This window comes from Balearica regulorum, chromosome 11 (assembly GCF_011004875.1).
Source record: "Balearica regulorum gibbericeps isolate bBalReg1 chromosome 11, bBalReg1.pri, whole genome shotgun sequence".
NCBI lineage: Eukaryota > Metazoa > Chordata > Aves > Gruiformes > Gruidae > Balearica > Balearica regulorum.
In genome coordinates, this window is record NC_046194.1 from 21,409,336 (window position 1) to 21,422,127 (window position 12,792).

General features: G+C 38.3%; 1 protein-coding gene across 11 annotated transcripts in view; it reads left to right on the plus strand.

Annotated features, from left to right (window-relative positions):
• ATRX (ATRX chromatin remodeler) overlaps positions 1–12,792 on the plus strand; it is an 81,546-nt gene that overhangs the window by 44,449 nt on the left and 24,305 nt on the right. For all 11 annotated transcript variants that reach the window (XM_075763664.1, XM_075763665.1, XM_075763667.1 and 8 more), the window contains 6 exons: positions 41–182; positions 1,361–1,470; positions 6,035–6,181; positions 6,380–6,557; positions 11,548–11,685; positions 12,606–12,781. In XM_075763664.1, coding sequence (XP_075619779.1) covers positions 41–182; positions 1,361–1,470; positions 6,035–6,181; positions 6,380–6,557; positions 11,548–11,685; positions 12,606–12,781 — 891 coding nt within the window. The remainder of the gene's footprint in view (positions 1–40; positions 183–1,360; positions 1,471–6,034; positions 6,182–6,379; positions 6,558–11,547; positions 11,686–12,605; positions 12,782–12,792) is intronic.

The window sequence follows — 12,792 nt, forward strand, 5'->3', positions numbered from 1 at the left end:
CACGTGTGAAGTATTCCTATGATGCCATTTCTGCTTATAGGTGATAGAGATAGAAGATGCTTCACCTCTGAAATGTCCCATTACAACTAAGCTGGTTTTAGATGAAGATGAAGAAACCAAAGAACCATTAGTGCAGGTTCACAGGAATATAGTTACCAGACTGAAACCACACCAAGTAGATGGTAAGAAAACAGTTTTAATTTTTTAATTTTTTTTTCCCCTTCACTGGCACAGCACTTTTTGCAACCTGAATTTGAATCATAAGAAAATACTCCTTGGCAGGGTAACGCCAGAATGTCAGGTTTAATATTTTATTTTTGGAACATCTGAACAAATGTAATGAGGTCAGCAATACATAGTTCTGTTTTACAAGCGAAGAACTCTAGAAATAAAGTTATAAGAGTCCTCAGAATCATCTAATTCTCCACACTAAGGTAGAATCAAATACATGTTTAGCATTCTATTGAGGAATTAGTATATTCACTTTTTACGGTTTTTGGTGAAGATTTAAAAATCTCACAGTATTCTGGCTTTCTCAACAGAATTTTTTTTTCTCTGATACCTGACATGTCTGCAAATCAAGCCAACTTCCTTCCATATTCTGTTTCTAGTGAAGAAGGAGAAAAGGAGTACAACCAATGATAATTTTCTTCACAGCTCATTCTATTATTTTAAATTTTCCTCAAAGTTCATAATCTACAACCTTTCCATTTTAGTAAGAAACTTCTGGACTTGCTTCAGCTCTTATGGGGAGGTGCCCTGAACCAGACAGACAGAGCAGTCAAGTTGAAGCCTCATCTGTGTTGAGTATAGCATAGAATACGACTCCCCAGTAAATACATTGCAAAGAACAAAAAAAAATCGCCCAGCAGACCCTCATGTTGTTAATGCGTTTTGTTATGTAGCATATATTTCCTTTTTCAGCTGTCACAGTTCTTACTTGATTTTTTTTTTCCTCTTGAAGCATAGAACTTCGCATTTGATCTGTCTTGGCAGAATTTCTTCTAGTTGATTTCAGATGACTTTGCTAATTTACCAAGATAATTTTAGTCTTTTTATTAAGTCCTTATTGCTTTTCATTCTGTCTCCACTCTTCTCCCTGTCCCCAAGATCGCAGTCATCTGCACAGAAATATTTTGTAATCCTGTTGCCACATCTTCAGTGAAAACTGAATATAAATTAAGTTCAAGACAAAGATCATCCCACGTACAACCCATTGGACAGGAATGAATCAATAATTAGCCTGAGTGCTGCTTTTCTAAGGGTTAGCATGATGTTATAGTGATCACACCTGTCTCTTATCAGGTGAACTTTAATAAAATGAATATTTAATAAGAACATTTTCAATAATTTTCTTCAGGTGTTCAGTTCATGTGGGATTGCTGTTGTGAATCTGTAAAAAAAACAAAGACATCTCCTGGTTCTGGGTGTATTCTTGCTCACTGTATGGGTCTGGGGAAAACGTTACAGGTAAGAAACAAAAGTCGTCTTGTTTTCTGGTCTGTAGCTTGCTCTCAAAAGCTGATCCAGCAAAAGGCAATTTTTATGACTTCCAGAACATAGTACAACTTACTGTTTCCTAGGCAGTGACTCAATGAGGGTTGCTTGAAGAAGGCGTTTTGTAAAGAGGTCTTGAGAAAGAAGTTGTGTTTTGTTGTACACGGCTGTGAAAGTTCTGATACATACTTGTGTTTTCTCTGCTTTTAAAATATCTAAAATTAAATTAGGTAATCACTGATATTCATGTGAAACGGTCATTTAATTGTAAGTGATGTGTAGCTTGCTTGCAACTCAGAACAAGAAAATACAGCTAGTAGGATACAGGCTTCAGGAACCTGTATCTCCAAGACAGTTTGATAATCTTAAGCAGGTTGTGTTTTTTTACTGTCTTCTTCATTCATGTGTTGCTCCTTAAATGGTTATTTTCCTCAGCAGTTTTTCAGTTTATTTGTTGTATTGATAAAGTAATGATTTATCAGGTTTGGGGTTTTTTTATGCCAGACTTGTAGTGTCTAAAGTCAGATGCTCTGTGTTTTAGTATAAACCATATTTTGCTACAGTTTAGACTCTTTTGGGTTGAGGGACAGGGGGCATTTGTTTTCTATTTCAGTAGTTGTCCATATGTACATTCATGTTTTTGGGTCCTTGTGCATCACAAACTATTAAGACCAGAAACTTTTGTTGCCTTGGCAGTTAACTATAGAGCATACTTTCAACCCCTTTTTCACTTAATTTCTTTTCTTTGGCTTTACAATTCTTTGCTTCCTGAGATCTTCAGGTTCAAGCCTTCGTTGTCACTTCAGTGCATGTACCTTCGCCTTTACACTGCTGAAGACTGCTTTGTAAAAAATCTTTAAAGCAGAATGTTGTAGCATTTCTTTAAAAAAAAAAAAAATTTCCATATGTCTTGGTCTGATACAAGTGGCTCTTCTGCCACGTTCAGAGTTGCACGGTGAACATTTCTATTAGTCTTACCATTTCTATTAGTCTTTAAAATCGGAAGCTCAGTCCCCATCTTAAAATGTTTCTTCTGAAACTGATCACCCAAACAAACAGTTGCTGTAAAATGATGCTCATAGCTCTTTTTCTTGGGCCTCTTATAATCATTGCAGGCCTCAGGAGAAGCTTATGCCCTTGACCTTCTCAGTATTCATGCTGGGACCTTTTCAGGGTAGACCGTTGAATTCCTTTTGTGCTTGCTTGTTCCCAAGTGTCGATCTGTCTTCATAAATTTTGGGTTTGCATTGAGCCAGATGGAGCATCACCGCAAATACTGTGAGCAAAGAACTGTGCTGAGTTGCCCGTCTTGGTGCTCAGCTGCCTGGTCTGTTCCCAAGAATTCCTTTAGCAGAAGTCATTTGACAGAAGAACTTTTCCTTCTGATTCTGGGAAAGAGAAAGGGAAATTTTTGAGAACTCTGAAGAAGAAGGGAGGATAACAACCTTATCTGTGCTCATGAAAGCAGGGCCACTTCGGTCTCCCTGTCGTTGGCCTTCGTTGATGCTTTCCTCATTTCTGGAGGAGGGAGATACTCCCATATCTTTATCAGGACAGCTGGCTAGTGAAATGAATTGCTGTGAACCTTTTTGATCTCTGGCTTGAGCTGAATCGTTAGAAATCTAACTTGCAGCTTCTGCAGACATTGGAATTGATCAGAACTGATTTCAACTCGGGATCAATCAGGGCCTTCCTGTGCCAGGAGCGGTTCTTGGCGATAAAGTCACTTGGCAGGAGATCTGCCTAGTGCTCTGGTGAGTTTGTGACCAGCAAGGCTAGATCACTTTAGCGGCCAGCACTTGCACAGCACTTCATTCTGAATTCTTTCTTCACATGCTCCAAATACGGATGCGCTTTACTCATTCCCCTGAGTGCAGTCTCTTCAGCGTGGTGATGATGGTTCTCAAAGAGGTTATTTTCTTCCTACAGTGAGGATGGCATCCTCAAAGCGTCTGTGAGGAAATGCCATTTCACCATCCTCTTCCATCTTGGTCAGTTGTGGTAGAAGCTTCCCCTTTGGATTGGGAAGCCCTGTCACCTGCCCTGAAGGCTCAAGATCTGTTCATTCGTAGCGAGGTCAGTATATCAACGTACTGGAATTCCAAGCTGTGTGAAAGATGTCGCAACATTTCTGTGCTGTAGCTGGGATTCATAGTCTGCAGGTGAGAACAGCCAGCTTTACCACTTATTAGGCACTTAGCAAATAAAATGCTGTAAGATCCCGTTGATAAGCAGTTAGTCTGTGATGCACCTGTGTGTTTTGGAATGAGGTGTCTCAGTAGCGTTTACTCTCTCGTGCTCACATCTGCCTTGCTAGTTGGCGTTTGGCACAGTCAGCACACCTGGATGCTGCTAGATAGCAGGCTTGGCTTGGCTTGAAGTCTTTTGTTACTGTTTTTAGAGACGTGAAACGTGCTCCAAGAGAAAATCTTCAGAGAGAATCTAGCAGGAGGTACCTGTTATTCTTTGTTGGCATTAGCTATGCCTTACTGGGTCAGATGGCTTCCATATCCTTGTGTCTTCCCTCTAAACCATTGCTACCCAGGATTCTTCAAAAAGTGAAGTTACATGAGAAATACCAGATCCTGCTCTCCTCTGATGTAATTCAGACAAATTATATTTAGGACTTTCTGATCCTGCACATCTCCTTTCTTGACCTGCGAATTGCAGGATATAGCCATGGAGCGCTTAGGCTGGCGCAACATCTTCAGATTCTGTGGATCCCTTAGATTCCTCTGCAAAGAACAGGCTCAAGAGAATCAAGGGGGGCTTGGGGTTTGTGGTTTTCTGATTTTGGGGTACCACAGAGCTGTAGATGATCAGAGGGACTGTGGTCATTCACTGTATGTATTGTTCAGGTAAAACAAGCTCTAATCTTGGTTGGTTGTGGTGCACAGCACCTGGATGGTATGTTTTTAAGAACTCCAGTGTATATAGCTTTGCTTTGTTTGTGGCAGTTGGGGTGACAGACATAGTATTTTGACAATCTACAATCCTATAGAAGAGGACTTTCATACACACTTTGAAAATGACCTTTGAAGAGTGTCTTTTTACATGCTTAATTCTAGCTGAGGTGTTCTGGTTCTTCAGGAGTTAATTACACCTTTCACTGGAGATTTGCAAAGTTTTGCAGAACTGTTGTGCTTTATTGCAACAATGGAGTCTAGGTGACTTTGTACACTTGATACACTATATACTTTGATGAAATATTTCACAGCAGAAGGTATTTTTATATGTGATCCAGACGTGTTCATGACATTAATTTTGGCTGTAATTTCTTGATAATCCAAGAAAGCCATAGTTGCAAATATGTATCAAGTATTTTTATGGTCAGTTTTCGTAGCTTAGGTATAGTTATTTTTTTCCTTATGTGGTCATTTGCCAGTCCTTCTGCTCTACCCTGTAATGCCATTTGTTGTTTAGCTCTTAAAAGACCTAAATCAGGGATAAGTGTTTTGCAAACTGCAGAGAAAAATGTTAGTAAAAGATGATGGAAATACGGCAATTAGGGACTTGCTGGCTTTCCAGGATGTCGGACTTTCGTGATTAGCCTTCATGGGTAGTTTTTGCATCTGACCATGAGATGCTTTTGTCTTGATAGCAAACCTACTCGTAATTCCTTCCGTATTGCAGCATCTAAAAGCAGTTTGCTGCCCAGTGTTCCAAGCATAGTCATACAGTTTGAACTTTGAACAACGTATTAAATCAGAGTGGCCAGATACCAGGGTTTGATCTGTAAAGAACTTTCCGGGTGTCGTACAGTGCTGTGGGTTAGAGTGTGGTCTTCACCATTAAAAGTCTGATGTGAGAGCTGGAGCTGCCATGGGATCCCTGACTCTCCTGCTCCTGAGTTTTTACAGGTTACTTCTAGTCCTGTATTTATTTGGTACTGCTCAAAAACAGGCAGCCCAGCAGAAATGCTGAGTGACATCAAAAGATGTCAGTCTTTTTCCCAAGCCTCAAGGAGGTGTTATCATCTCCAGCATACAGCCAGTCTGGCTACAGGGTGAGTGCTTGGAAAGCATTTCAATAACCTGCTTCAGAGCTCTTTGGAGAGAATTTGCCAAAATATTGAAAAACTGGAAACATTGATTAAAACCGAAGTTCACTTTCAAGAAACTTGATACGTTTATGAACTCCAAAGAGGTGAACTTATTTAATGTTTGGGGCAAGTAATGGGAGAAAGCTTAAAAATGACCTAACAGAAATTTTTAGTTTATGAAAATGATTGGTGAAATGTAGAGGAAAGGTTCCTTATTTATGAAATTGTTCAGCTATCCGGCGCAATTCAAAACTGCGTGTATCTCAGTACATGAAGGATGTATGCAGCCATGTAACCCAGAGTAATAAGTGTATAACTTCAAAATACATGTGTATTAAATTTTAAGCAGTGAGTTGTTTAACAAACAGAAAAAGAATGTTTGAACAAGACTGCTGTTGGTAAGTTTTATATGTAAATATATACTTATATGTATCTTTCCTAGTGTTTAATACTCAGTGTTTTATTTGGCATTTTGTCTGTTTTTTCCTCTTGCAGGTAGTAAGTTTTCTTCACACAGTCTTGCTATGTGACAAGCTGGATTTTCGGACAGCTCTGGTAGTGTGTCCACTGAACACTGCCTTGAACTGGTTGAATGAGTTTGAAAAATGGCAAGAAGGTTTCGAAGATGATGAAAAACTAGAGGTATAAAGCTTAAGAAGAGTTCTTAAAAGTGAAATAACGGTTTACGTAATTGGGAAGCTCCACCACTCAAAATATAGGCTAAGGAATGCACTTTATGTGAAAAATCTACTTGCATTAATAAGTCTTAGGTATTTAAAAGTTACACCAGTACGTCAGTATTTTAAGAGAAATTCAACCATGTTTTTCCCCCTTTGAAAGGTCTGTGAACTAGCAACTGTGAAACGCCCTCAAGAGAGAAGCTATATGCTTCAGCGTTGGCAAGATGAAGGAGGAGTGATGATAATAGGCTATGAGATGTACCGTAACCTTGCACAAGGCAGGAATGTGAAGAGTAGAAAACTTAAAGAAATATTTAATAAAGCTTTAGTTGACCCAGGTAAGTGAAAATTAATACAAATATGTATTGTATAATATTGTACTTTCTGGTTTGCATATATGAGCTAAGTAATCTTGCAAATGGAAGTTTGCCATGTAATAATCTACCGTTAAGGGAGCAACTAGACATGAAAAATAGCTGAGAATGTACCTTAGAAGTGTGAACAAATGAGTGTTAATTAAGTGCTAATGAATTGATTGCAGATAAAGCGTTTAATTAATTTTTTCAGTCCAAGAAAGGGATGTCTGGTGTAAGCTCAGCTGAACTGAGCTGAACATGAGTAAACTTATGTAAGCACTTGAAAATATTACAAGTCGATATAACCAATCTATGAGGTGGTCACCAAAAAGAACAAAAAAATTTATGATAAGTTTCACCAAAACAGCAAAATTTTCATACAACTTTTCAACTGGCAACTGGTATCTGAAAACAACTTATGGTTATGCAGCATGCAGTATACCTTAAAAACTGTTTTAAAAAGGCACCTTTGCCCTAAGTTTGATATTGCTCTTTACCTACCATATCAGCATTCTCAATTTAGGGTAAATGGCTTCTTTGATTCTGGAGGTAGGTCTTTTTGGGTGGTAAATGGCTTCTTTGATTCTGGAGATAGGTGGTCTTGGGTTTTAATTATCTGGCTGGACTTTAGGTTTTTGACAGTCTGCGGTTGATTCGCGTGAATTTTGTTCTAACAGACTAAGGGATTCTTCTAATGGGAAAAATAACTTTGTGATTATTGGCACTGGCCAATTGGAGTTGGCATCTCCAGCTCTGCAGAAAGCCTGTTTGAGCAGCTAAACTAATTAATTTTCTGCCGGTTTGACTCACTAAATCACATAATTGCTGTGGAGTCAGGGAAGCACCAGTATAGTAGCTGATGAACTATTTTTGTGTTGATGTTGAATCCACAGGCATTATTTAAGCAATGAAGAAGATGCACTTTTTGCCAGTGGGTTTTCTGACTCTTATTAATTCTGCAGTTATTAAAAACAGACGCAAAAAAAAAAAAAGTGGAGGGGCAACCCCATGCTGTCAGGCTTATTCTGTATCTGATTTTGCATTTGGTGATTTTTACTCTGTATTAGGATATTAAAGTTGTTGAGACTGTTGCCAGGAAGGTCACAGCTGGAGAAGAAAAGGTGTGAGGTGCTGTCTTGAAGTAGTGGTGATGGGACAGTGGCTTTGTATTCAGTTGGTCATTCAGCTGGTGCAATGATGAAATAAAATTTTATATGCTCTTACAGTGATTGATTTTTGTTGGGTTTTTTCGTTGTGGAAAGTGTAAGGGAGGTTGTTACCACATGTCTTCATAGTAATATTGTCCCTTCATGGATTTGTATTTATGTAACTTCAAAAATAGTGGACTGTGGAGTGAGATGGCACGTTGGGCATGCGGTTTTATGACTTGTGTAACCTTCCCTGTCCCATCTCTTGGGTTTTACGTCCTGCTTACAGGTATGGTTCTGTTCTACTTCCAGACCTCTTGAGACAGCTTAGGACAACGTGATAGAGCAGTGTTTGTGATGAGGTTATTGACTCTTGTAGACTTAATCAAGTTCAGAGTGTGCAATGCATTGAGCCTTGCAGGTTTTGAGTAATTTCATCTGAACACGGAACCCCCTGTTTTATTCTCTTCTTGGGCTACTTGCTTGGTAGGATGTAATCAGACCATTAGGAAAACTAACCTTGAAATAACTCTGTAATTATTTTTATGTTGCTTCAAATCTTCCTCTATTTTAAGTAATTACAAAAGGACAGAAGTGTTCATCTGTTGTTATCCATTAATTTTTGGAGACATTTGGATTGGCTAAATTGATGAGAAGTATCTTGCAACGACCATTATTTGTTTCTTGTTATCTTCGTGAATCACAGCATTGGCAGTATAGCAGGCTGCCAGTAAAAGAGTTATGAAGCTATGTGCTGGCTTACTGCTGTGACTGTAAATAGGAAAACCCTTGCCTCTGGGAGCATTTTTAGTTTAAAAAATTGCAAATTTGGTATTCGAGCAATAATTTAATGATACGTGTCTGGTTAAAATGAATACTGCTAGTGTAGACATACTCTATAGTAGAACTTGTATTGCGCTCTATACTACAGAAGAGGGGACCAGAGAGGGAAGGTTTAGCCAAAGTTTATGGGTGGAGAAGTGATTTCATTAATTAACTAGCTCTGCTCTGTGAAATAATAGCAGGATTATATATGCATGCAGAGCAACAAATGGTTTCCCATAATGCTTTGTGCAGCTGATGAAATGCTGTTTGGTTTATTGATAGCTGTTGTGCTTTGCTTGCAGCATTTCAATAACTTTGGGGTTTTTTTTGCTTGTTGCTACTAATAAAAATTCCATTACTGTTTAACTTGGAAACTGCTCTTTAATTGGCAGTTGTATAAAACAGACTTAAGTTCTTGTAGACTTCAGAGGAAAAGGAGAACTGTGTGTGTCTATGTATCTACCACTGAGTATGTTTTATGTATAGCAATATATTAATGTGCAAGTACGACAAGAAGAGTAAGAAGATGAAGACTGTGATCTTTGAGGAAAAACTGAAGGAGTAAGGCTTTTTAGCCTAGAAAAAAGACAACTAAACTGATAAATTTTCCACCGTGTAAGAGCTGGTTACTGAAAGGACTGTTATCAGTTGGTTTCTACATCAGTTGGAGAAAGGAAAGGGCAGAATTTATCCTAATTTGCAGCAGAGATCATTTAAATTAGGTGTTATTGCACAGTGTTTTAGCAAAAGAGAGAAGCTGTGGAGTTTCCTACTTCTGTCAGGAAGGATGAGTCCCTTTCTCAAAACTCTCACCTCAGATGAAGAAAATGGACTAAATGATTCCTTGAGGTCCCTTTAAGTTTTACATTCCTTTATAATGTTTTGAGAAATGATCTGTCTGTAATGAATTGCATTCATGTTTTTAAAGAACAAGGAAAAAAGCCACAAATTTATGAAAATCCCTACCACTGAATTGTAGCCAAGATGTTAGTTCAAGATACCAATGCTACATGCCTGCCAAACAAACCACGAATAATTTCACTAAGAGAGTTTTTTCATATTTTTACTATCATTCACTTACTCTAAACAACAGTCCTTGAGGTTGGTGTTTTGTTTTTAACTTTGAGTTAATGTGTCACAGTCTTTACTGAAACTGATTTCTGGGGTATTTGCACAATTTTGATGACTATCTAGCATTAAGACTTATCCTTCTTCTCTAACGTACTTTGATTCTGATTGTAAACAGAATGTACTAGACCAGATCTATTTCTGCGAACGATACATCCATCAGTGTGTGAGCTGTCGCATCTGGTGGGGAAATGTTGCAAATCCTTGCAAATGCTCTGGTTGTAGAAGACGGCTCCAAACGATCTCAGTAGTACTGCACACTGCACGAAGAGCGTCCTTCCAAGATCCTTACTCCTCAGGAAATACTAGAATGTGAACTAGAGAAAGGATCTTTCACTATCAAGAGATGTTTGCCTGAAATTAAAGGAAGGCTTTGTGTGTAGCTGCTCAGTGTTTTGCGTGATGTCAAAACTGGGGAAAGTGCAGAAGTCATGAAATAATACGGGGAAATGTTTCTGTGGCAGGTGTGAAAATTCAGAAGTAGGCTTGGGCAAGTCTAAGCGTGTTTGGAATTCATATGTGGATTTTCATAATTGTCTTCTAGACTTGGTTAAAGAGACTTTTTCCTTTTTTCTGCTTGGAAGAAAATATCTTCTAGATTCCTTTTCTGAGAGCATGTAAGATTCAAATCACTTTAACGCTTAAAATGGCACGATTAAGATGACTGGCACTGACATTAAATCATACAAGTGATCAAAGGTGTCATTGATTCTCTGTTGTTGATCACTGTCCTAGAGCTAATTTTCTTCTTTACAAGGCAGTTTAAAGTTAGTCTGAGGAAAACTGTTCCTAGTAAGTTATAAAAGATAAGATTGTTGTGCTGATAAATACTCCTTTGCCACCTCAAATAGCAGCCTTTTTAGAGCTGAGTAGATGAACCGGGCTGATGGCTTAGTATAGTGCTTTTCAAAGGTGCATAAACTTGACTTCAGCTGAGTTCATGGCTGGTAGGACTGGAATTGAGGTCAGGTTTAGATCTGGTAAAACATTCAGTCTAAGGTACTAGTTGGATCCTAGAATATCTATTACTTCTCCTTTCAAGGAAAGAGCTTCCAGAAATTGCCCCAGATCTGAAAACCATTAGGGTGTTGTAAGTCTGTTCCGCCAAGTTTGGTATTATTTATCTTAAAGACCTGATTGTAACACTTAATAATTCAATTAGAATTATATTAGAATTCTATTCAAATTATAAATTCCGTGCTTTGCCTACCACGGAAATGTGTTGTGGTGTGGTTTTGACATTCCTCGTGCAACTCACCTAAAATATCAATAGAACCCTTGGGTTTATCTTCTGGAAGAAAGCTGAGAACATTTCTGTGGTGACTTTCAGCTACGAGGTGGCAATTCACTTGTCTGTAATTCAAATCAGATTTGATTGTGTCTTATCTTAGATAAGACTTTTGATTGCCCTATTGATACTGACCTGTTACCTTAATGAAAAATTACTGGTTATCTGATTTTTTGATATTTTCTGTACAATTGACTGAGCACCAGTAGATGGCAGCCCTAAGCTGGATTTAAGGGACAGTTTTATGAAGTTCTGACAGGGTGAATGGAAATGCAGACATGCACGCACGAGCTGCGTGGATAGATAATTTTTATAGGAATATATTGCAAAGCTGTATTTAATCCTTCCCATGAAGACTTTACAAGCAGCAGCCTACAGTTTACCAGAATGGCTACTGCGAAGGCTTGTGCAAAGGCTGAGAACCTTAACAGTGCTAAAAAACCCACCACACACACGAAAACAGTTTAAAAAAAACAATCAATCAACCTTAATAAAATTAGTACAACAATTTTTGGATTCTTTAGGCTGCCAGTTTCTCTGTGGTTATAAAAGATGGAAGACATCTAATGTTATTTCTTTCTAGGCCCTGACTTTGTTGTTTGTGATGAAGGGCACATACTAAAAAACGAAGCATCTGCTGTTTCTAAGGCAATGAATTCTATTCGATCCAGGAGGAGAATAATTCTTACAGGAACACCACTCCAAAATAACCTTATAGAATGTGAGTAGTTCTCTTGTTTAAGAAGTGTTTATTTCCTTGAATATACTTTTGCCTTTCAGCAATATATAGATAGATGTAGTTTGATTAAAAGAAAAGAATTTGATACGGTGAAGCTACTTGCTGAGTTTCTATATCTAAAAAACCCTAACATTCTGGTTTTGCGTTGTAAATCATTGTCTCAAGATGTGGCTCCATGATGGTTTAAGCCAAATTAAAATGATGCTGTTGGGAATCTGGCCTCTCCTCCATCCTTTCCCTTGGCGTGGCCTTACGTCCGATTCCTCAGGGAGCCTGTACGAGGAGTATCAGAAAGTGCACAATGTGCACAAAGTGAACAGCTTTCGGAGGGGTTTTAGTGCCTTGATCTGGCTGACCAAAGGATCAGATGAGTCTCAGCATGTCAAACAGGGAAGGGAGAGAATGTTCCGAGGGGAAATGGGTGGACCAGGTCTTGAGGCAGCATCAATTGAAGTTGTTTTAAACCATCGTAGAGCAGTGTTCTTAGTGAACTTGCTAAACAGTGATTTATGTTACTGTCTTGGGAATACCATTCTAAACTAGCTTGTAACATTTGCTCCTGTTTGTTAATATGCTGTAATGTTTTTTCCTATTGATTAATATGCTTTTGAATATTTTAAAGTCTTTGCAAATATCTTAAATGATTATGTACAGCAGCTTTCAAACTTTGTGTGACAAACATGATGAGGTAGTTTTAAATCTGACATTAAATTTAGAAGTTACCTCTGTGCCTAGAGTATGTGTCAATTTAAGATGCGCTCTCTGGAAAATGTTGAGGTTTGGGATTTTTTGCTCAGCAGAAGGTTCTTAGTTTTAGATATGACACATTTATTTTCTGTTAGAATTAATCCCAGTACTGTACTTTCATTTTGAACAACTGAAGTCTGATCTTTTTGTCCTAGATCACTGCATGGTTAACTTTATTAAGGAGAATTTGCTTGGTTCAATTAAGGAATTCCGAAATCGATTTATAAATCCAATTCAAAATGGTCAGTGTGCAGACTCTACTCTGGCAGATGTCAGAATAATGAAGAAGCGTGCACATATTCTCTATGAGATGTTAGCTGGATGTGTTCAGGTAAGAACAGT